The sequence below is a fragment of the Notolabrus celidotus genome, chromosome 5 (assembly GCF_009762535.1).
Source record: "Notolabrus celidotus isolate fNotCel1 chromosome 5, fNotCel1.pri, whole genome shotgun sequence".
Taxonomy (NCBI): Eukaryota; Metazoa; Chordata; class Actinopteri; order Labriformes; family Labridae; genus Notolabrus; species Notolabrus celidotus.
Genome location: NC_048276.1, coordinates 5,600,302 through 5,621,955, shown reverse-complemented (window position 1 = coordinate 5,621,955; position 21,654 = coordinate 5,600,302). Strand labels below are relative to the sequence as shown.

Genomic DNA, 21,654 nt, shown 5'->3' with positions numbered 1-21,654 from the left:
TTACTAACCATGCCAAAGACAATGGAAATCAGTCTTGAGCTCAGAAAGAAGATATTTGAGGCTCATAATAAGGGGGAAGGCTATACTGTAATTTCCAGGCGTTTTACAGTGTCTAGAATAGCTGTACGTTGCAGCATTGCAAAGTACAAGGAGACAAACTCTGTTAGAAACAAACCTGGGCGTGGTAGAAAACGCAAGATTTCAAGAACTTTGGGGAGGAAAGTAGTCAAAGATGTCTGCAAGAAGCCCTGGACATCTTCCAAGGTGATTGTTGCTGACCTGACCTCCTCTGGAGTTGATGTTTGAAGGAGCACAGTTGTGAGGGATCTTCATCATAATGGGCTTCAGGACCATCGTCCCAGAAGAACCCCTTTACTCAAAGAGCGGCACATCAGAGTGAGACTGAGGTTTGCCCGAGAACATTTGAAAGGTAAAGATGAGTTTTGGAAGTCCATCCTTTGGTCTGATGGAACTTTTTGGGCACATGGATGTTGTTCATGTTTGGCCAAGAAAGGGAGAGTCCTTCAACCCTTAAAACATGGGCCTCAGAATTAAACATGGTGGAGGGAGCATCTTACTGTGGGGCTGTTTTGCAGCCTCAGGCACAGGAAATCTTGTTCTGGTGCATATCATCATGAAAAAAGAAAGTTATGTTGACATTTTGAGGGATAATGTGAAGAACTCTGCTCCTAGTCTAGGCTTTGGTCGGCGCTGGGTCTTCCAGCAAGACAATGATCCAAAGCTTACGTCAAAATTGGTCCAACAGTTCTTAAAGGACACCAAAACCAAGGTCCTGGAGTGGCCCGTACAGAGCCCAGATCCCAATCCTGTTGAGAATCTGTGGCGGGTGCTCAAAGTGAATGTCCATGCTCAGAAACCATGTATTTTGGACCAGCTGGAACAATTTGCATTGGAAAAATGGTCCAAAATCCCTCCAGAGACATGTGCCAACCTTGTAAAGAACTATTTGAAGAGGTTGTTGTCAGGCATGGCTCAGAACAGGCACACTATTGACTACTTAGGGCCAGGGGGCTGATAATTTTGGACATGCCATTTTTACCTTTCCTTGTTTTAATTCATTGCATCAATAAAAAAAGCCAAATCAAACATAGTGAACATTTGTCTTTGTTATTTTGGAAACACATAAACTATAAACACTTGTTTTTGATGGTCATTTTCATGGAGAAATCAAGGGTTTTATCTGATTTCACAAGGGGGGCTAATAATTTTGACCTCAACTGTAAGTGCTCTGGAAGCACTGTGAGGCTGTACAAGCTCTGATAAATAAGATGGTGCCAGACCATTTAAACACTTAAAAACAATTAATAGGACCTTGAACTGGATCCTAAAGTTCACAGGCAAGCAGTGCAAAGATGCAAGGACAGGACTGATGTGATCCCGCCGTTTCTTTCCAGTCAGCAGGCGGGCACGATATACAGGTACGACTAAACCGCTGAGACAAACAGAACTACACAAACACATTTTACTGTCTTAGGGATCAGATTTCAGAAAAGAGAAGGAAATTCATGAGCTGACTTCAAAGCTAAAGTAGTGAGTAACTAGAGCATTGATAGAAATGTGGTGGAGTTAAAAGTACAATAATTGTCTTCTGAATGTAGTGGAGGAAAAGCAATAAGTTCCCCCAAATAATAATACTGAAGTAAAGTACAGATACTCAAAAAATGTACTTAAGTACAGTTCAACTCAATTCAATTTTGCTTTATTGGCATGAACAAAGACATGTTATTGCCAAAGCACATACATTCATACACATACATTACATATATAATCATAACACACGACACTCACCACATGTACATTAATCACACACCCTATTCATTACATATTATATTCATCACATACATATCAACCACATATTACATATATTACATATTCTATACGCATTAATGAACGATTACCCATACAGCATATCTCAATGTCCTCACCCGATGCGGCACGCTCACAAAACCCCCACCCAAAATCAAACACCATGTGATGGTGCGTCCCTCAGGCTGTGACAGGCAGACACATATTTAGCAGCCTGAGGAGCTGCTGACCCTTCCCCCAGGAGAACTGACAGTTTCTCTTCTGGGGTTAATGTTGGGAAGTTTGGTACCATTTTAGTCATTTCCCTGTAGTGGGAATCTCGAAAAGAGAACTTGCTGCAGTGGAGGAGGAAGTGCATCTCTGTCTCTATGTCCCCTGTAGAGCAGTGAGCACATAGATGCTCCTCTCTGGGCAGCCATGTCTGTCTGTGTCTCCCTGTCTCTACAGCCAGCTGGTGGTCACTCAGCCTGTATTTGGTCAGGATACATCTTTGTTTTGTATCTCTGACACTGTACAGATATTCAGATCATTTATAATCACGGTTTAGGGTCAAATAACAATTCATTCTACTTTGGGTCTTTGTTTTGTTCCTCCAGTGTTCTAAATATAGATCTTTGGAGTGCTTCTTAATGAGTTTAATTTGGTTGTGTTTTGGATCAGTGCTGATGGGAGTCTGGCTGATAAGCTTCCTCACCAGCTGACTAAGGGGACAGTTTTCAGGGTTTAGCTCTTGGGTTTTTAGTGCTTTTAGAGTCTTTTGGGCTTAAATTTAGATGTTTCCAAAATTTAACTGGGACGTTTCTGAGTGTTTCACAGTAATGGGAAACGTCCCAGTTATGCTCGGCAGGCGTTATTTTAAGTTTTTCTTTGAACATGTAGAATTCTTCTACAGAATTCAGTATGGAGAGCCTCTATTGGGTGTTTATCCCATGAGCCATGCTCCAGTCTAAGTTCTCAAGTGAATTTATTTTGTTACTGTCCATCACTGTACATTTTATACATCAAGGACAGACAAAACAATAACAAAGCATAGTACTTTTTTCTGCACTACTGAGGTATTGCTACTCTTCAGTGAAAGGCTTCTCTTTTCCTATCAGTACAATATGAGGAGTATGAATCATAGGTATGAATCCGTCTGTAGGAGGAGGTGGTCCAATTTGTTATCAATAACTTCCATGCCATGCTCAATGGCTGAACAAAGACAGCACTGAGAAACCAAATCCAAGCGGACCAATGGCTGCGCGGCCAAGCCTCCTCGAGGAAATCCTCATCCAATCAGAGCCTTAGCTCCAGCTTCACCCTGGAGCAGCGTCATGACTGACAGACGAGTTCAACGAATAGGAAGCCTGGAAATCATTTAGGGGCGTTTCCAGGAAGAGAGTGGTTACATTTTCCTGTAATGGCGGACCAGGCAGAGAGCGAGACTATCGGGTTCAGCGACAACAGGTCAGATATGAGTAATTACAGTGTTAATTAAGGATATAAACGAAGTGTGATTTTAAGCAGAGGTTGGGGTGTTGAAGGGAGTATGAAGGTGTTCCCTCCGGCCGCGAGGTTTCGATTAACGGCTGATTTTACCTGCATGTAGCCTCGTTAGCATGCTAGCTGCTCGGTAACTGTCTGTGTGTCTGTTTTCCGCTCGTGGCACGCGGTAAACACAGGCAGGCAGCTGAACAGAAACACACACTCATGTTTTTCTTTTCCACGAGCTGCACACTTCACCAGAAACACAGAGGGTGTGTTCAGACAACCTGCTGTGGTTTTAAAGTCTGCTCTCTGTGCACACATGTTCAATGGTTATTAGCTAGCTAAGCTATGCTACGTGTATTAGTAGGCAGGGACGTGCATCATGTTTATAATGCACTGACCAGTTGTTTGTGTGTTTGTGTCTGTTAGTGTGTGAGATTATATCCAACTGGAGAGCTCAAGCAATAAATATGTACTAAGATAAACACCACAGATCAATACAATGAACCACTCCCCAATGCTACGTTGCAAAAACTTTACCATCACGTCAAAGGAGCACGAGAGTTTCTCTGCAGTTTCTATAAGTACATGAATCAGCTGTACTGAAAACAAACATAGGACATGTATAACTAACAAAAGATCAGTCTGAGAAGTTTGTGTTGTTATACTAAGAGTTTGTTGACACTGCAGTTTCCTCTACAGTTAAAGGCCCTGTGAGGAGTTTTGAACTGGCTGAGAAACAGACTGGAAATGATACTGATGCCTCTTTATGACCTTTAATAGCAAACAAGTCCATCAGCAGCAACACTGACACCTTCTCTGTGGTCATTTTTAATGCCTGAAACCGCCCTGAGGGGGTAGGTGTCAGACCAGATGATGGACATCTCGCTTCAGAAACAGCCTTTATTTGACTGTTTTCATGGAAAATAATCACATTGCCTGATAAAGTTGACTGTTAAAAGACAAAAGGATGAGGCTTTTGTTGAAAACATTACTTTTGCATGTATAGAACAAGAGATAAGAGGTATCGTTTTGTCCACAAGGAGGTGCCAGAATTGATACAAAACAAAAGCTCCTCACAGCAGCTTTAACGTGTGTTAAAGCAGCAGCTACAACCTGTCTGAATTGTTAAAGTAGTACAAATGAAATCACATTGGAAGTCCTGTAACTCACAGAAGTTATATACTCTTGTATTAGATTAGAGTTTTATTTGTCCACAATGTGGAAAAATGCCTTCAGCTTCACACAGACAAACAGAGAATACAACATTTGTAGACAAGAACAGAGAGAGCGCTTGGGGTTCTTCCTATACGGGGATGGCCAGCAGAATTCCTTAAAGGAGCCAATTTAAAATATAAAACGTGTATAAATATATATAAAGTAGGGATGCACCGAAATGAAAATTCTTGGCAGAAAATGAGGAAACCAAGGCTGAAAAACGAAACACGGAAATAAACTATTATGCCAATTATTAGTAAGGAGACTGGGACAGCTGTAACATTTCACTCCTTGGATTTGAGATTAAGCCATGCATTTTCAGTTTGTGCTGCACAGACATTTTCCTAGTTTAAATGTTTTTTATTGAGGTAGCAATAATAGAACACTCAATGTTACAGATATTTTCCTCCTTTTCAATTAAATGAAGAAAAACATAAACAACAAAGAAACATACAAGTCAACATATGTAGTGAGTAACACTAAAAGAAAAACAACCACAACAACATAGAGGAAAAATAATACTCAAAACCACCCACCCCTCCCCACCTCCACCATAGCACAGGCATTTTCCAGGCCATTTATTAGCAGACACTTGAAGCTAGTTTGTATATCAGTTTGAACACACTGGGTTAAGGAGCTCAAAGTTAGAGACAGAAATGTCAAAACTGTAACAACTGTCCCCGGTCTCCCCTACCATTGCATTTATGGCTCTGACAGTGTCCTAACCTCACTAAAATCAAGGATCTCATTGAACCTATCAGACAACCAGGGTGCGCCCCCCTCTTCTGGTTCACAGAGATGAGTCCTTTCTTCTGCGCTCTATTCTCATTCCTGTGCTGTACGCTTCTCTGTCTCCAAGCGGGATCTCTGCATCCATCTCGGCCTGTAAATGGCGGGTTACAGTTTGTTATTTTAAGAGCTTGCTCAACATTAAAAAGTTGAGTTTGATTTTGCAATCTAAGAATTTAATAATGTAATTGCTCTTGGAACAAAAGAGTTCTTGTAAACACTCTTTGTGGCTCGCAGCAGTCTTAAACGCCGACCTGATGGGAGCTGTTCTAAATGGTAGTGCAAAGGATGGGACGGGTCACCTGGGATGTTCAAGGCCTTCCTCCTACTTATCTGTGCATCTCTATCACTGAGTGGAACCTGTGGTTGCTCTATAATCTTGCCTATAAAAATACTTTCTACAAGATTTTTGTACAGCATTTCAAGGATTTTTTTTGACTGAAACCAAAGTCATTCAAAGTCTCCAAAGAACTCTGCTTTAATTCCACATTCTCTCTCTGATATGCCAGAATGGCGCAGCAGGCAGTGCGGTTCCGCGGCCCTGCGCCCACACCCTCACCTGCACCTGTACCCGCTCCTGCTCCGACCCCAGTGTTAAGAGGCCCGCCACCCCTCCTTAGGCCACCGCCACCTCCTTTTGGAATGATGAGGGGACCCCCACCGAGACCCCCTTTTGCACGCCCACCATTTGACCCCAACATGCCGCCTATCCCTCCACCGGGAGGCATGCCACCACCCCTCGGACCTCCTCATCTCCAGGTGAGACACTTAATGGTGGGTGAAGATGATGCATGTTTTTTTTGTGAGCTGCTCTTTAACAAAGTACGATGTAAATCTTACAAAACAATAGAAACAGACCTCAGTGAGTTTCCTCATCAATCAGTGAGCTGTAGTTATTCATCATACTCATGTGTTAAGCTTCATTCTGATCAATGCTGGAGTAATATATCATCACACGAGGCTGTGTGGTTGATCTATCTTTGGGTAAACTTTGTAAATCAGTCAGCAAGACATCTCTAAATCACCTCATACAGTATTTGAGTGTGCAGTTTTTGTAGAAGGCACTTAAACATCATTATTGATCTGCTGTGATAGCATAAGAACCCTGCTCAGTGTCTTACAGGTCCTACTTTTCACACTTTAAGTCAAACTATCAGTTAAATACCTTAAAGGTAAATGTACGTGTGTGTTTAAAGGCTGATTTATACTTCTGTGTCGAATCAACGGCGCAGCCTACACCAGAGGTCTGGCAGCTGACGTGCACCTCCTCAAAAATGTAACTACCTGTAGAATCGACGCAGACCGCAAGCCTTATGTCCACGTCAGCCCCTGCTGTGTAGGGGTGACGCAGAAGTATAAATCAGCCTTTAGTGTGTGTAACTGAGTCTCAGTCAGAGACATCTTTCACAATTTGTTTTAGAATTCATATCAGTCGGTTGTGCGGCCATCTGGCAGGCGGAGTCTTCAAACATTGTCCACAGAGCGAGCTTTTCTAGTTTCTGTCGGTGAATAACAGCATCTATTTCTCAGAACAAAGAACGACCCAGTTGGAGAGGGATATGATGAGCACAGTTTCATCATCTCTCTAGCTTCCACTCTTATGAATTGATTTTTGAATGTAGTTTCATTCTCTCAAGATGATATATCTTCATGATTTGTCTGCTTGCTTCAAAGCTGATTGTCTCTCTGACTTGGTGAAGCTGCATTTTGTCAGAGAAGGGTGGGACTGTCATTTTTCAGCCACAGCCCTTCTCTTTGAGGCCTGACATATGAATGCTGTGTCTTCTTGTGTGTTTGCTGCAGAGACCTCCATTCCTCCCCCCACCAATGGGGAACTTGCCACCTCCTCCAGGGATGCTGTTTCCTCCAGGGATGCCCCCAATACCCACACCTGGAGCGCCGACGCTCAGCCCTGCAGAGGAGATTTGGGTAGAGAACAAGACACCAGAGGGAAAGGTAAACTGGTGTATGCCGTCCAAGAGGGGCTTAAATACTCATTTGTGGTTTTCCTTTCCAGGATATTAAAATTGTCTGTCTCTTGTTCCCTCCACAGACGTATTACTACAACGCCAGGACCAGAGAGTCATCGTGGAGCAAACCTGACGGCGTGAAGATCATCCAGCAGTCTGAGCTCAACCCTCTACTTGTAGCGGGGGGTGTGGCGGGGCCGGGTGCGAGTGTAGGGGTGACCACGTCGGCCAACTCAAGCAGCATCAACACTACAGCGAGCACGGCAGCAGCTTCCTCGTCTCAGGTCCTGTCTACCACCCCGACTCGCACACACACCTCCAGTCCAGACTCCATCTCCTCCCCTGCTGTGACCATTTCAGGTTAGTACCACACTTTAAAGACACACAAACACACACACTCTCAAAAAGACTGAAAATCTAACTGTATATGTCTTGTGTTTCCCCACACAGCCACTGTTGTAGCAGACATGAACGCCATCGCCACAGTGTCCTCGACTGTTGCTGTGTCTCCAGTCACCGTGGTCACAGTCTCCACGGTGCCCTCACCCGTCACAGCGGTGCAGACTGTGCCTCTGCTACCTGCAGCTCTGCCTCACAGTGTGGCCCAGACAACTGCAACCATACCTGCCTTCCCCCCTGTCATGGTGCCTCCTTTCAGGGTGCCCCTGCCAGGCATGCACATCCCTCTTCCAGGTAAGAGACAACAACGTCTCGCTGCTGTCGTAAAACCAAACCTTTGAGCAACAACAGAACTAATTTAATGAAGTTAATCAAACATGTACACACTCGGTGTTCTGGCTTCCAGGTTGGCAAAACACATATTTGCTCATGTCTGAAGCGACAAAGCAGGAAGTGAAGAGGTGTTTATTTGGATAAAGTAAATACAACATGTGTCCTTCTTTAAAGTGTTGCTGCTTCAGCTTAGGAGTAGGCCAAGTTAAGTGCTCCTTTTAGCCGTGTATGTTTCTTTAAGGTCTCTTCTGTCTCTCCTCCACTGTCATGTGTCCTCTGTGATTCCTTCTCTTTTCTCTCTGTCCCTCATTTTTACATAATTAGATCAAATCTCATTCTCTCAGATTATTTTGTTCTTTAGAGGCAAAGTGTCCGCTCAGCTTTGATTCAGCAGACTGAACGAGGTCTTTAAGAAAATACTGATCCAACATAAATGCTTCCACACTTTCACATGTTTGTTTATATGATGATTAATAATGTAGTGCACATACTCCAAACACGTCTTAACTGTGTGGTGCACAATTCTAAATTTGGGCGTGTGTTTTTTGTCTGGAGTGCGGCCACACACACAAACTCTCACACATCATGGTAGCTGATGTCTCGTGTCCTGCTGATGCTTGCTTGTCCGTTGTTCTTGCAGGTGTAGCAATGATGCAGATAGTAGGTGCACCCTGCGTAAAGGCAGGCCCCAGCGCTAACGGTAAACACCCCTCCGCTCGCCTCTCAGACCTCCAGTAGATGGCATGGTAGTGAATGTTTACATGAGTCATTTGGTATATATGAGAAGCTTCAAAGCGTGGCATGACCCTGAATGCTGTGATCCATCCTGGTTGCACAGGAGTGAGACTTCTTGATTATTAACTCATTAATGATTCACATTTAACACTTTACTGTTAGCTTCAGAAGGCGTGCCCCTCAAACAGTACATTAAAAACACTTCATTAATATCTTTTATAGGGACGGATCGCTGAATTCTGGTTTACCGCATTCTCACAGGAAACAAAGACGTACCTTGTTGCTAACTTTAAGCTGCTCAGCTTTCTTTAATGATGTTTGCGCGTCGCCCTGAGTTAAAGTTAGGCACGTTATCAAGACGAATCAGACCAAAAGTGAAGCAAAGTTTTCATGCTGAATAGTTAAAAACAAAGCAAATTCAAGTATATTTCACTTACCTGATTATTGTAATTAAAGCACAAAAAATCTAAATGTTTTTTGTTTCATAATTCTGCAGATTTCAGCAAAATACAACTAAAGCTGCACTGGGGATGAAAGTAAATTCAATCCCTAACTGAATGGAAAACTGGTAGTGTGTGTCTGTCTCAGATATCCAGCTTCATGTGGCTGTGAGCAGCAATAATAAAGGTTCTCCTGACACAGCTCCAAAACAAGGGGATCAAATGTGAGCATCTTTGTGTTATTTATGATCCAAGACATGGACGAGTAACTAAGCTTGGGTACCAAAAACCAGATCCACTTTGGAAAATTCGTATTACTTACGAGTTCACAGAGCTCTCCTCCATCCCATGTTTCTACGAGCAGACCCTGTTGTGCAGAAACTCTGTTCACTTTAGAGATGAAGTGTGATATTAGTTAATATTCTAATGCTGTTTTTGTCTTCATATTTTTCTTTCATTTATGTAATTATGGTTTGTAAATTCCCTTGATGTTTCCTGATAAGAGAGATACATTTTTAATGAAGAAAAAAATAAAAATCCACTTCAAAGTCGACAGTTTTTAGAGCCTAAATGTTCTAACAATAAATGCAGGTGCAAGTTCATAATTATTTTTTACTCTCCAAAAATGATGGAATCAGTATCAGGAATCGATAAGCAGAACTGGAATCGGGGGCGCTGGTGGCCTAGCGGTCTAAGCGCCTCACATACAGAGGCTACAGTCCTCATTGCAGAGGTCAACGGTTCGAATCCCAGCATTTCTTCGCCCACTCTCTACTCCACACATTTCCTGTCACCTTCAGCTGTCCTATCCAACAAAGGCAAAAAACCCCCCTAAAATAAAATAAAATAACAAAAAAAAAAAAAAAAAGAAGCAGAACTGGAATCGATCAAATTGAAACGGTATCCAACCCTACGAGTAACCCAAATCAGAAGTTTGCTTTGCTTTTGGTCTGAGTGTAGATTAGGGCTGTCAAAATTGCTCCAAAATGACATTCGAATATTCGCTCTAAAAAATAACCAGAGGTTCAAACCATTCGAATATCTATATTTGCGCATTATGTCAATAACCGGTGTACAAACTAATACAAGGAGAACTACTTGTATATGTATTTATAGTTCAGATTTAACATGGCTAAAACATACACATTACAAAACAAGTAAAGGACCTAATGGTCTATACCGTAACACTTTTAAGACTGTTGACCTCTCGCTCGCCCCCCTCCCCTCTCTGTGCGTAAAGCGCTGAGTGAGTGCTGAACAAGACTTGTGCGAGCAATTAAAGGTCCCGGCTCTTGTCCCTAATATAGACAGGCTTAATTCAGTGATTGAAGCAAATATTAACATTAATTGAAGTTAAAGTTAAAAACGAAAAAGTAGTCCTCTTACATTCTTGGTGCTTGTATAAAAAAAGAGGAAAAACTGCATTTTATCCCAGTGTCACTGATTGTCGGGCTCTTTTAGTCCACTGTCAATGCAGGGTCTTAGGCCTGACAGGTTATTTGCCAAAAACACGAGACAGTCCACATGTGAAGAAGACAGTCCACATGTGAAGAAGACAGTCCACATGTGAAGAAGACAGTCCACATGTGAAGAAGACAGTCCACATGTGAAGAAGACAGTCCACATGTGAAGAAGACAGTCCACAAGTGAAGAGGACAGTCCACATGTGAAGAAGACAGTCCACATGTGAAGAAGACAGTCCACATGTGAAGAAGACAGTCCACATGTGAAGAAGACAGTCCACATGTGAAGAGGCCCGATCTCTTTTTATTCACTATGTTCCCAGCGGAGGAAAAGACGCGTTCAGAGCGCACTGAGGATCCTGGGACGGAAAGATTTCTCTCTGCCGTCTGCTTCACGCTGTGCATGTGTGACTCCTGTGACCTGTCCCTGACCCGTCATGCAGTGCGCCCACTCGCAAAGCAGCCGCTGATGTGCTTTTTTCCACAATCGAATATTAATTTTCACAATCGAATCTCCGTTTTTTTTTAACATTCGAATATATATTCGAATTTAGAATATTCGTTGACAGTCCTAGTGTAGATGAAGTATTGAGTTGTTTATTAAACGGGAGGACACTTCTACCTTTCTTAATCTAAACTGAGTCATCAGGGAGAGTTGTCGGCCGTTATCGTCTCTCATTCTGACTCGATCGTGTCTCTAAATAACTTCCGACAGAGAGCATCAGATTTATCCGTGTCACCTTCTAGAGATCCAGTCCTTCATCTGTTAGGGTTTAATGTCGTGGTCATGTGATTGTCTTTTATTTGTGGCATGTTTGTGTGTGAGTTTACTGATTTTATTTGTTGTGTATGTGGTCTGTGTTTGTTGTCAGTCAGTGATCAGTTTTTGTGTAGACTCTGAGCAGCTTCTTTCTCATGTTAAATATATAAATACTGTCTGTTGTTATCCATTCACTGATCTAATGATGAACTTCTCTAGAGGATTTGGGGAATCCTAACAGGGTCGGCCTTTATTTAAGTCCTTTCTGTCTCACTCCTAATACATGTTTGTTTTATTTCAAAGGGGCAGCTTTGACATTTCAGAAGTTTTTAACTAATGCCTTTCCCAGAGTGTAGTCCACTTCTAATTCTATTCATGGCTCAGACAGAACCAGAACTCTCAGCCAATCATGCTCTGTCTCCTTCCTCTGTCTGATGACAGGCATGCTTCCCGGCATGGGTCCGCCTTTAGTGTCCATGATGCACCCACAGCTGGCGCTCTCTGCAGCTCCCGCCTCCATGGCCGGGTCATTACAGCTGCCCGAGTGGACCGAGTACAAAACAGCTGACGGGAAAACGTACTACTACAACAACCGAACACTGGAGTCCACCTGGGAGAAACCGCTGGCCGTGCTGGAGAAAGGTACGCGAGATGTAGTGATTTGAGGTTATCTTCCAGAACAATCTCTAAAGCTTCCCTAGTTGTTTAATTTCAGGTTAAAGGTCATGAAAAGAAGCTTCACTCTGTGACCTCTTAGTTTCTGACTTTGTGCCTTTTGTCCTCTCTTCAGAAAGAGAAGCAGAAAAGTTGAAAGAGCGTCTGGCCCAGGAGGAGGCGGAAGCGATGGAGATGGAAGATGAAGAGAACAAACTAGAAAATACTAATAATGAGAAGGAGGTGAGTGAATTACCAGGTATAGAACGTCTTAGAAATTTGGTTACAGATTAAGCATGAAAAATCTGTGAAATGTTTAATTTATGTTCATTTTTGGGGCATCAGTGTAACATTTAAAGGATAGCAGTTCAAATATATTCTCATCTTATTTCCTGTGCTGCTTTGCCACAGCTTTAAAACACCAAATCCACTCAGCAGTGTTACCCCACCTCGAGTCGGACTATCTCAAACACAATTAGCCTCTGAGCATTTCTAGCATTAACTAATTTATAATTAACTTATCTGTTGAAACACATTAAACCCTCTGAAATTGATTATAGTGTCATAATTAATCTGACTCTTTTATTATATAATCCTTAACAAGATTTCAATCAATCTTTATTAATATCACCTCAAATTACAATAAATGTTCTCCTCAGACTCTTTCCAAACAGAGCAGGTCTAGACCGTACTCTATGTTCTACTATTAACAAAGACCCAACATCAAGACAGGATCAGATCCAGTCCCATCTTACAGACAGGACTCAGTCTGACCTCATCTTAATCCACCATGAGCAGAGCACTTTGCAGCATTTAGCAAGTTACAGTGGCAAGGACAAACTTCCTTTAACAGGCAGAAACCTCCAGCAGGACCAGACTCATGTTAGACACACATCTGCTGAGACCATGTTGGAGAGAGGGATAGAGGGAGATGAAGAGAGAGAGAGAGATGATAGGGGTGAGACAGATAGTAGTAGTTGTAGCAGCTGGAGTCTGGCACGTCCACAGCAGCAGGAACCTACGAGACAAGGGAGCTCAGGGACTCCAGAAAAGTCTATGGTTAGTAACTTTAGAGCTGGTCCAAGCCTGATCCAGCCCTAAATATAAGCTTTATCAAAAAGGAAAGTTTGAAGCCTACTCTTAAAAGTAGAGAGGGTGTCTGCCTCCCGGACCCTGACTGGTAGATGATTCCAAAGGAGAGGTGCCTGATAACTGAAGGCTCGACCTCCAATACTACTTTTAGAGACTTCAGGTACGATGAGCAGGCCTGCATGTTGGAGCGTAGTGTTCTAGAGGGGTAATAGGGCACTATGAGCTCTTTAAGATACAAAGGTGTCTGATCATTAAAAGCTTAGTTGGTCCGAAGAAGGATTTAAAATTCTCTTCTAGATTAAAAATGGAGGAATATGTGATCTCTAATCAAAGACTTGATTGTTTTCTTTTTGCAAATAGGCTCAACAATAAATTATATACTCATAATGCAAAACAGATTCTTACAAACACTGAGACACAGAAATGTTGTTATGTAATCTCTGTTTTTTTGAAGTGAGTGAGTTCTTTCTCTGTTTTTGACAAGGAGCCTAAAGAAGAGGAGATGACAGAGGAGGAAAAAGCAGCTCAAAAAGCGAGGCCTGTAGCCACAAACCCCATCCCGGGCACACCATGGTACACACTCCAAACTTAAACTACCCCTCTCTCTCTGTCTCTCTGTCGACTTCACTGAAGTGCATAAACAACTCATCACTCTGCATGTGTCCATTCCTCTCAGGTGTGTGGTGTGGACGGGTGACGACCGTGTGTTCTTCTACAACCCGACGACACGGCTGTCCATGTGGGACCGACCCGAGGAGCTGGTCGGTCGAGGCGACGTTGACAAGCACATCCAGGAGCCGCCGCACAAGAGAGGCATGGAGGACAGCAAGAAGACAGGTGAGAACATACATACACGCATTCACACCAAGTTGAGACCACTGGTTTTAAAATATGAAGCCTATGAGGAAGTGCTAAAACTGCAGTTCAGTGAGCGTCCACTAGAGGCTGGCTGCAGCAACATAGGAAACCACATACACACCCATTCAAAGAAGATGATCTTTACTCTCTATCAGCACACATTGTACGGGGGGTGAATTTTTTATAACTTGTTATTTTTGAAGATATTAAACGAGTTTTGACCAAATAAGGGCATGGCTGACTTGATTGACAGGCGGGCGCCCTGTAGCTGTTAGGAAAGCGGCTAAAGGCCTGCCTCAAGTACATGAGTGCTGCTAAACTCTCAAACACAGTGCTCTGGCATGTTGCATTTATTTTGTGTTTGTGTGTTTATGTGCAGTTGTCACTAAAGAGGAGCCGGAGTTAGCCATCGCTACTGAAGAGAATCAGGACGAGGAGCCGACCAAAGCCAAGAAGAGAAAGTAAGTCATGAAGCACTGAGGAGATTTTAAGGAGTCACTCAAAACTTCTTCCTCTTTTTATCACTTTTGTCTCATTTCTGGTTCTGTTGTGTTTCTCTCTCCCTCACAGGAAGGAGGACGTGAAGGAGCCCGACTCTGAGAAGGAAGCAGCGATGGAGGCCGAGCTCCGAGCTGCCAGAGAACGAGCCATAGTGCCGCTCGAGGCTCGGATGACTCAGTTCAGAGAAATGCTGCTGGAGAGAGGGGTAACGCTGATTTAATGCTCACACGTTACTCAGGGTTAGTAAATCTTTAGTCTGAGGACATCCTGGGAAGGCCTGAATGGACATGAAACACCCTGAGCATGTTGAGAAGTGTCCATTGTTAGGTTTCTCCCTGTTTCCTCTATCCTCTGATTTGTTTTTGATATTGCTTGTTTTAAATTCTGAGTGTTATCCACAGGATGCAGACGTATAATCTGCTTATCCATCTGTTCTTCTAATGCTGGTGTTCTTTTGTTTTACATGAAGGTGTCTGCGTTCTCCACCTGGGACAAAGAGCTCCATAAGATTGTGTTCGACCCACGTTACCTTCTGCTCAACCCAAAAGAGAGGAAACAGGTCCCGTTCCTCTTCTCACTCTCTTCTCACTCACTCCTGAATCATCCCAGCGTCATGCCACGAGTTGTTTCAAATCCTTCATGTAGAGTTTTGTTTCCTCTTCCAGGTGTTTGATCAGTACGTGAAGACGAGAGCGGAGGAGGAGAGAAAGGAGAAGAAGAACAAGCTGATGCAGGCCAAAGACGAGTTCAGGAGGATGATGGAGGATGCGAAGTTCACAGCTAGGTAAAGGGACAGGCCAGTTTGAGCACTGGTAGGTTCTGATCCCTGTTTTAAGGGAGGATTTTTCAAATATAGGCGTGAAGCATAATATTTCATATTGTGTGCTGATATTCAGTGAGACGTGTAAATGATATAAACTCGCCATCACTCCATTATATATCACTCAATCATTAAGAGGTTTGCTTTTTGTGTTCTTGTGCATGATCACACCTGAAATGTAACTTTAACACAATGTTTGAAACCTTCTTTATTTTGTATAAAAGTTGAAAGAGTTGTTTTATTTTCCTACAGAACAACATTCAGTGAGTTTGCTGTGAAGCACGGCAGAGACCCGAGATTTAAGACCATAGAGAAGATGAAGGACAGGGAGGCCATCTTTGTGGAGTTCATCACTGCGATGAGGAAGAGAGAGAAAGAGGACTCCAAGTCCAGAGGAGAGAAGGTAACTGACTCTCACATATCAACACAGTATGCCTGTCTAAATCCAGGAAGAGTTTCTGTTCTAAAGGTCAATTTAAAGCAGCAGAAGAAAAAAAAAGATTAAACTAGTCATTTCCTTTTTTTTTTTTTTAAAGTTATATTTTTGGGGCTTTTTGCCTTTATTTGATAGGATAGTGAAGAGAGACAGGAAATGTGAGGAGCATAGAGGGGGGAAGACATGCAGGAAATGGTCGACCAGCCGGTAATCGAACCGGCAACCCCTGCGACGAGGACTATAGCCTCTATGTGTGGGGCGCTTAGACCGCTAGGCCACCAGCACCCCGTCATTTCCTTTTTGACCTTATTCAGTAGAATAATAGGAAGGAACATGACTTATCTCCCTAAATAAAATCATATATTTATTAATAATAATAATAATAATAATAATAATTATACAAAAAAACAATACTAATAACAAGAGTAATAATAATACAATATTTTTTTTTAAATTTCTCTTCGATGATTAATACATTCATTATATTTTATTTTTTCATGTGAATAATAATTGATAAAAAATAAGTTATTATTATTGATAACTATTTTAATTTATTTTTTTAATTATGAGTAGATTTGTTTTATTGTTATGATTAATAATAATGATAATTAACTTATAATAATATATTATATCTAATATCAATAATAATCATATATTTTTATTATTAATAATAGTATAATAATAATACAATATTATTATTAGTAGTAGTAATAAATATAACTAATTATTACTATTAATACATTTATGATCATCATGATGATGCTGATGAAAAATAAAAAATACAACAGAATGAATTGATCACCAAAACTAAATTTAAAATGAATAAATACAAATGTAAAAAAGGAGACAGACATGGGAGTGTTGGGGGTCTTCAATCTGGCCGAAAAAACTTCAGTGTCGAAGAAGGATAGAAAAGGATTATCCCCTATTGTAAAACTTTTCAGAGTGAGTATCTTATTCTCTCTAGTTTTAGAAAAGACAGGACATCCTTTAGCCACTGAGTGCTGGAAGGTACTTCAGTGGACTTCCAGTGAAAAAGCAGACTGTATTGCCAACACAAGCTTTTGAGGGATGTGTTTATGATCTTCACTTTCCTTTTCTCTCAGGTGAAGCAAGACTTCTTCGACCTGGTGAGCGAGCAGCACATAGAAGGAAGTCAGAGGTGGAGCAAAGTGAAAGAGAGGCTGGAGACGGATCCACGATACAAGGCTGTGGACAGCTCGGCCCTCAGAGAAGAACTCTTCAAACAGTTCATGGAAAAACAAGCCAAGGTTTGAGCAGCTCTCCTTACAGACAATCATATCTTTGAGATTTATCCCCAGGGATGTCTGATCTTTGATAGCACACACTTTATGTTGTTACAGAACATAGACATCGACAAGGAGCGAGAGTTGGAGCGGCAGGCTCGTATCGAGGCCAGCTTGAGAGAGCGGGAGCGCGAGGTGCAGAAAGCTCGATCGGAACAGACCAAAGAGATCGACAGAGAAAGAGAGCAGCACAAGAGGGAGGAGGCCATCCAGCATTTCAAAGCTCTCATGTCTGATATGGTGAGACACTGTCCTGCTTCTTTTTCCTTAAACTTGTGAAATATGTTTTATTTTAGTTGTCAACAAGTCCCAGTTTATTTGCCTCATCCATGGTCACTCTGACTGTGGATGTATCTCCAGTCTGAGCTGCAGAGATGAGTCAGATTTCACAGCTCACATCACTGATCTCATAGGATGTTTAAGAGCACAGGATCATGACATCCATTTCTAGCTAGATGTTATATTTTCTTTGCCTGAAACTCGGATCCCATTGAGCATTCTTTGACATCCATGTTTGTAGTTCTGTTAATTATCAAAAGTAGTAAAAGACAGAGTCTGCACTACACAGACAAGATAGAAAACCCTTATGATGATCAAAAGCCTGACAGCACAGTCAACACGTATTCATTTCAGTGTTGTGTCCATTCCTCAGGTTCGCTCTTCAGATGCAACCTGGTCGGACACGCGTCGTAACCTGCGGAAGGACCATCGCTGGGAGTCGGCGTCCCTGCTGGAGAGAGAGGAGAAGGAGAAGCTGTTTAACGAACACGTAGAAGCTCTGGCTAAGAAGAAGAAAGAGCATTTCAGGCAGCTGCTGGATGAGACGAGCATGGTGAGCAGGAAAAATGCAAGTTGGAATTTGTTTTTCATTCAAGATGAGACATTTCTACTTCCTGTATTTGATGTTTGATTCTAATGAGTTGTTTTCATGTTGGTGCTGCAGATCACTCTGACGACCACATGGAAGGAGGTGAAGAAGGTGATCAAGGAGGACCCTCGCTGTATTAAGTTCTCCTCCAGTGACAGAGTAAGAGATGACATGAGTAACCTGCCTTATTGATTAAAGATATTCAAAGTGAATACAGACTGAAGTTACCGCTACAAGAATGGAATCAGAAAGACTGTGAGAGATATCATCAAAGTTTAGTGTCACCATTTCCTGTTACTCTTGTCATGTAACAACATCAGTATGCTGTTACAGATCTGAGGGCTCATCTTATCAGGTTAAACAAAAACAACAACTGTGTCCTAGAATCCTCTCCAGGCCACCCAAAGAGGATTACACTGAACTCATCAGTCTGATATCAAACATGAAACAGTGTTCATAAAATAAAGAGCCAGCTCTGACTTGATTCAGAGGATCCACGTAATGTTCAACATGTGATTTTGTGAGCTGATGTGCGTCCCTGTGTCTGATGTGGGTAATCTCTCTGTGCAGAAGAGACAGCGGGAGTTTGAAGACTACATCAAAGACAAGTACATCACGGCCAAAGCTGACTTCAGAACGCTGCTGAAGGAGACGAAGTTCATCACGTACAGGTTCGAACAATATCCATGTCACACACATGATCAGAGTATGAACACAAGTGTCACTTTCAGCACTTATATCAAGTTTAAGGCCAAATTCCACCAGATCCGTGTCCGGTCCGTCTCTGCTCCATCATGTTGTTGATAGGTTTCTATCTTAGTCAATGTGTTAACTTCCACTGGATCTGCTCTGTGGCGTTTCGGCTTCGTCTCTGATCCGGATCAGATCCACAAGACTTCTATTTTCTCTGGATGCCGGAGCACGACGCATCAATCTCAACAGAGCAGATGGAGCGGGACAGGAAGTCAGGTTTCACCAAAACAAAATGAAAACATCCGGTTAATTTTCAGAATAAAACACTCTGTGTTATCACCAGATCGTATTTCACTTAACTACAACAACAAACCGTCATGATGAGCGGAGCCAGGCCTGGAGTCAACAGGTCAGAGGTTTTCAGTGGACCAGAAAGACAACGTAAACTCTAAAAGTAGTATGGGAGGTAAAACCTTCTTTTATCAGGCTCCTCTTCTTTGGAATTATCTACCAGTCAGGGTCCAGGAAGCAGACACAATGACGATAAAGACAACATGAATGAGGAGAGGAGTCAGATAATCCTCTCAGATTCAGTAATTATTAGAAAGTTACAATGATGGGAAAACCTTGGTCTCATGACTCCAGCTGTCTGGCGGTCCTGCCTGCAGCAGAACAGAGACAGACCGGACACAGATCTAGTGTTGAAGCTGAAATCGGTGAATCTGGTAAACTGATGGTAAATTCCAGGCCGGTATTTTAGTTGAGATAGGCTTCCTTTTTTGTGACACACATCTCGTCTCACTTCACAAATGCTTCAAATGTTTTAACACACTGACAGAAGAAACATCTGAGTTGAATCTGGTTTTGTTCACAGAGTATTTTCATAATATGACCTTCATCCTCCTCTGAGTGCTTACTTTCTGTCTCACATCCTCCTCTTCCTCCAGGTCAAGGAAGTTGATCCAGGAGTCCGAGCAGCATCTGAAGGACGTGGAGAAAATCCTCCAGAACGACAAGCGGTACCTCGTTCTGGAGTGTGTCCCCGAGGAGCGCCGGAAGCTCATCATGTTTTACATTGAAGACCTGGACCGCCGCGGCCCTCCGCCTCCACCCACTGCCTCCGAGCCCACCCGACGCTCCACGAAGTGACCAATCGCATCATCTTCTTGGCCAGAGCCCTACTCCTCCTTCCTCAGCCTTCCCCTCGGCCAGAGCATGACCTACCCTGACACCCCTGAAACCCCGCCTTCCAGTCCTACGGCCGGCCTCGCAGTGTTATGATTGCTGAGGGGTGTTGTTGCTTAAAGATGTATCATAGAGATGAACAGTTAAGGTCTCTGTGTTACGTCCCCTCTTAGCCCTGCGTTCAAAGCAACAGCAGGGAACAGAGGTTACCTGATCTCGAGGTGACCCTTGGCCCTTCACCTCTGACTGACCACATTGGAAGGAGAGGGATGATGATGATGATGAGGCTGCAGCCCAAGCAGCTGCAGAGGTGTAAGATAGCTGATGTAAATGAGTATGAAAATGCGTCTGTGAGTGTAGTGAGTGTGAGAGTGACTGACAGTGTGTATGCATGTGTCTGAGGCGTCCTTAAGCCTTACTGCTCCACTGTGCCAGTCATTGTTTCAGCGGCTCAGTGTGAATGTTAGTTTCTGCTCAGTGGTTTACTCCAATGTCGCAGCAGTTTCTCTGTTGAATGAAATAAAAGCAACTTCCACTGTTTTTCAATTTGTTGTCACGTGGATTCATTTCCTACATCAGCATCTCATGTAGACTTAAAGCTGCAGTTGGTAGGATTAGGGTAAAAAAGCTGTACTTATTTTGTGCAGTGTTTGGCAAAAAAAATCATAACACTCATCAACAGCCATCAATACATGAGGTATTTTGAGATTATGGTGAGATCTCTGTATTTTCTTATTCTTCTGTATCCAGCAATCTATAAATTCCAATCGCTCCCGCTAGCTCTGACCAATCAGAGCCACTCTCCTGATTGGTCCTTCTATATTGCACTGATTGAGCGTGCACTAGGATCTGTTTGTGGGCAGGGTTTACAGGAGCAGAGACCCCTGCATAGTAGCAGAGTAGGGGTGTAGTTAGAGGGAAATCTGGTGTGGAGGGGTAGTGTTGACACTCAAAATCCATCCTTGAACTGATGTTTATTCCAGGACTACCAACAGCAGCTTTAACTCATGTAAATATATCTGTAGGACACTGATCCAATGATATCAGGGGAATAATATTTTTTTTTACCTAACAAATCACTTTGAAACTACTCATATAATTTAATCAGGGACATACATACAGATTTTAAAATGTGTTGCTTTCAATTTCAGCATTATTTCATTAAAACTCTAATTTCTGGAAACACGTTATTCGTTTAACTTGATGCTGCTTTCAAGTGCTCCTCGAATGATCCAGTTTTCTAAGATAAAGAGTGGAAGATTGGACTTTGGACTCAATAGGAAGGAAACATACATGTGAAAGAAAAAATATGTGATTACTTTATTGCTCCCATGTTGAAAGCTGTTTTCAGTATTTGTGGTTTTCAGAGTTGTTGCTGCTTTATTTCGTCCCCTAAATCTGATAAAATACAGCTTGATGTGTTTTTTTGAAGGTTTTATAAAGATAAGCATCTTTCTAATTAATTTAAAGGGGCTAGCTACTATATAAACACAATACAAACCTCATATTGAGACTCATATGAGACTTTCAAACGTAAACTAAAAACGGATTTATTCAGTCTGGCTTAAATGTAGGGTTTAACAATTGTATTACTTACCCTGTACTGTAATAAAGGTTTAAATATTGCTTTATTATTTTAGTAATTTTAATTGTTATCTTATTCTATTTTTATTTATTTTATTCATTCATCATTCATCATTCATCCATCAGACTGTTAAACAGTAACGGAGGCCATAGACTGCACCATGCTGACCACTGACCACAACCCCCCCCCCCCCCCCCCCCCCATGAACAGATCCATACCACCCCTGCTCTGTCTGTCACACTCCATCATCTCAT

General features: G+C 42.3%; 1 protein-coding gene across 14 annotated transcripts; it reads left to right on the top strand.

The window, feature by feature from the left end:
• The first annotated feature begins 3,149 nt into the window (after nt 1-3,149).
• On the top strand, nt 3,150-20,361 carry tcerg1b (transcription elongation regulator 1b (CA150)). Of its 14 annotated transcripts, none has more exons than XM_034683317.1 (21): nt 3,150-3,273; nt 5,811-6,060; nt 7,105-7,257; nt 7,355-7,631; nt 7,722-7,964; nt 8,644-8,703; nt 11,843-12,043; nt 12,192-12,298; nt 13,632-13,720; nt 13,824-13,984; nt 14,385-14,466; nt 14,576-14,711; nt 14,976-15,065; nt 15,172-15,290; nt 15,579-15,729; nt 16,869-17,033; nt 17,127-17,309; nt 17,722-17,901; nt 18,013-18,096; nt 18,508-18,608; nt 19,578-20,361. In XM_034683317.1, exons 1-21 carry the CDS (start codon nt 3,227-3,229, stop codon nt 19,777-19,779), a joined length of 3,081 nt encoding a protein of 1,026 aa, XP_034539208.1. In that variant the 5' UTR covers nt 3,150-3,226; the 3' UTR covers nt 19,780-20,361. The 14 variants fall into 14 exon arrangements, with proteins under 14 accessions (XP_034539208.1, XP_034539195.1, XP_034539197.1 ...); XM_034683304.1 differs by having other exon boundaries at nt 5,811-6,075; nt 13,635-13,720; nt 17,722-17,916; XM_034683306.1 differs by having other exon boundaries at nt 5,811-6,075.
• Nucleotides 20,362-21,654: the final 1,293 nt, after the last annotated feature.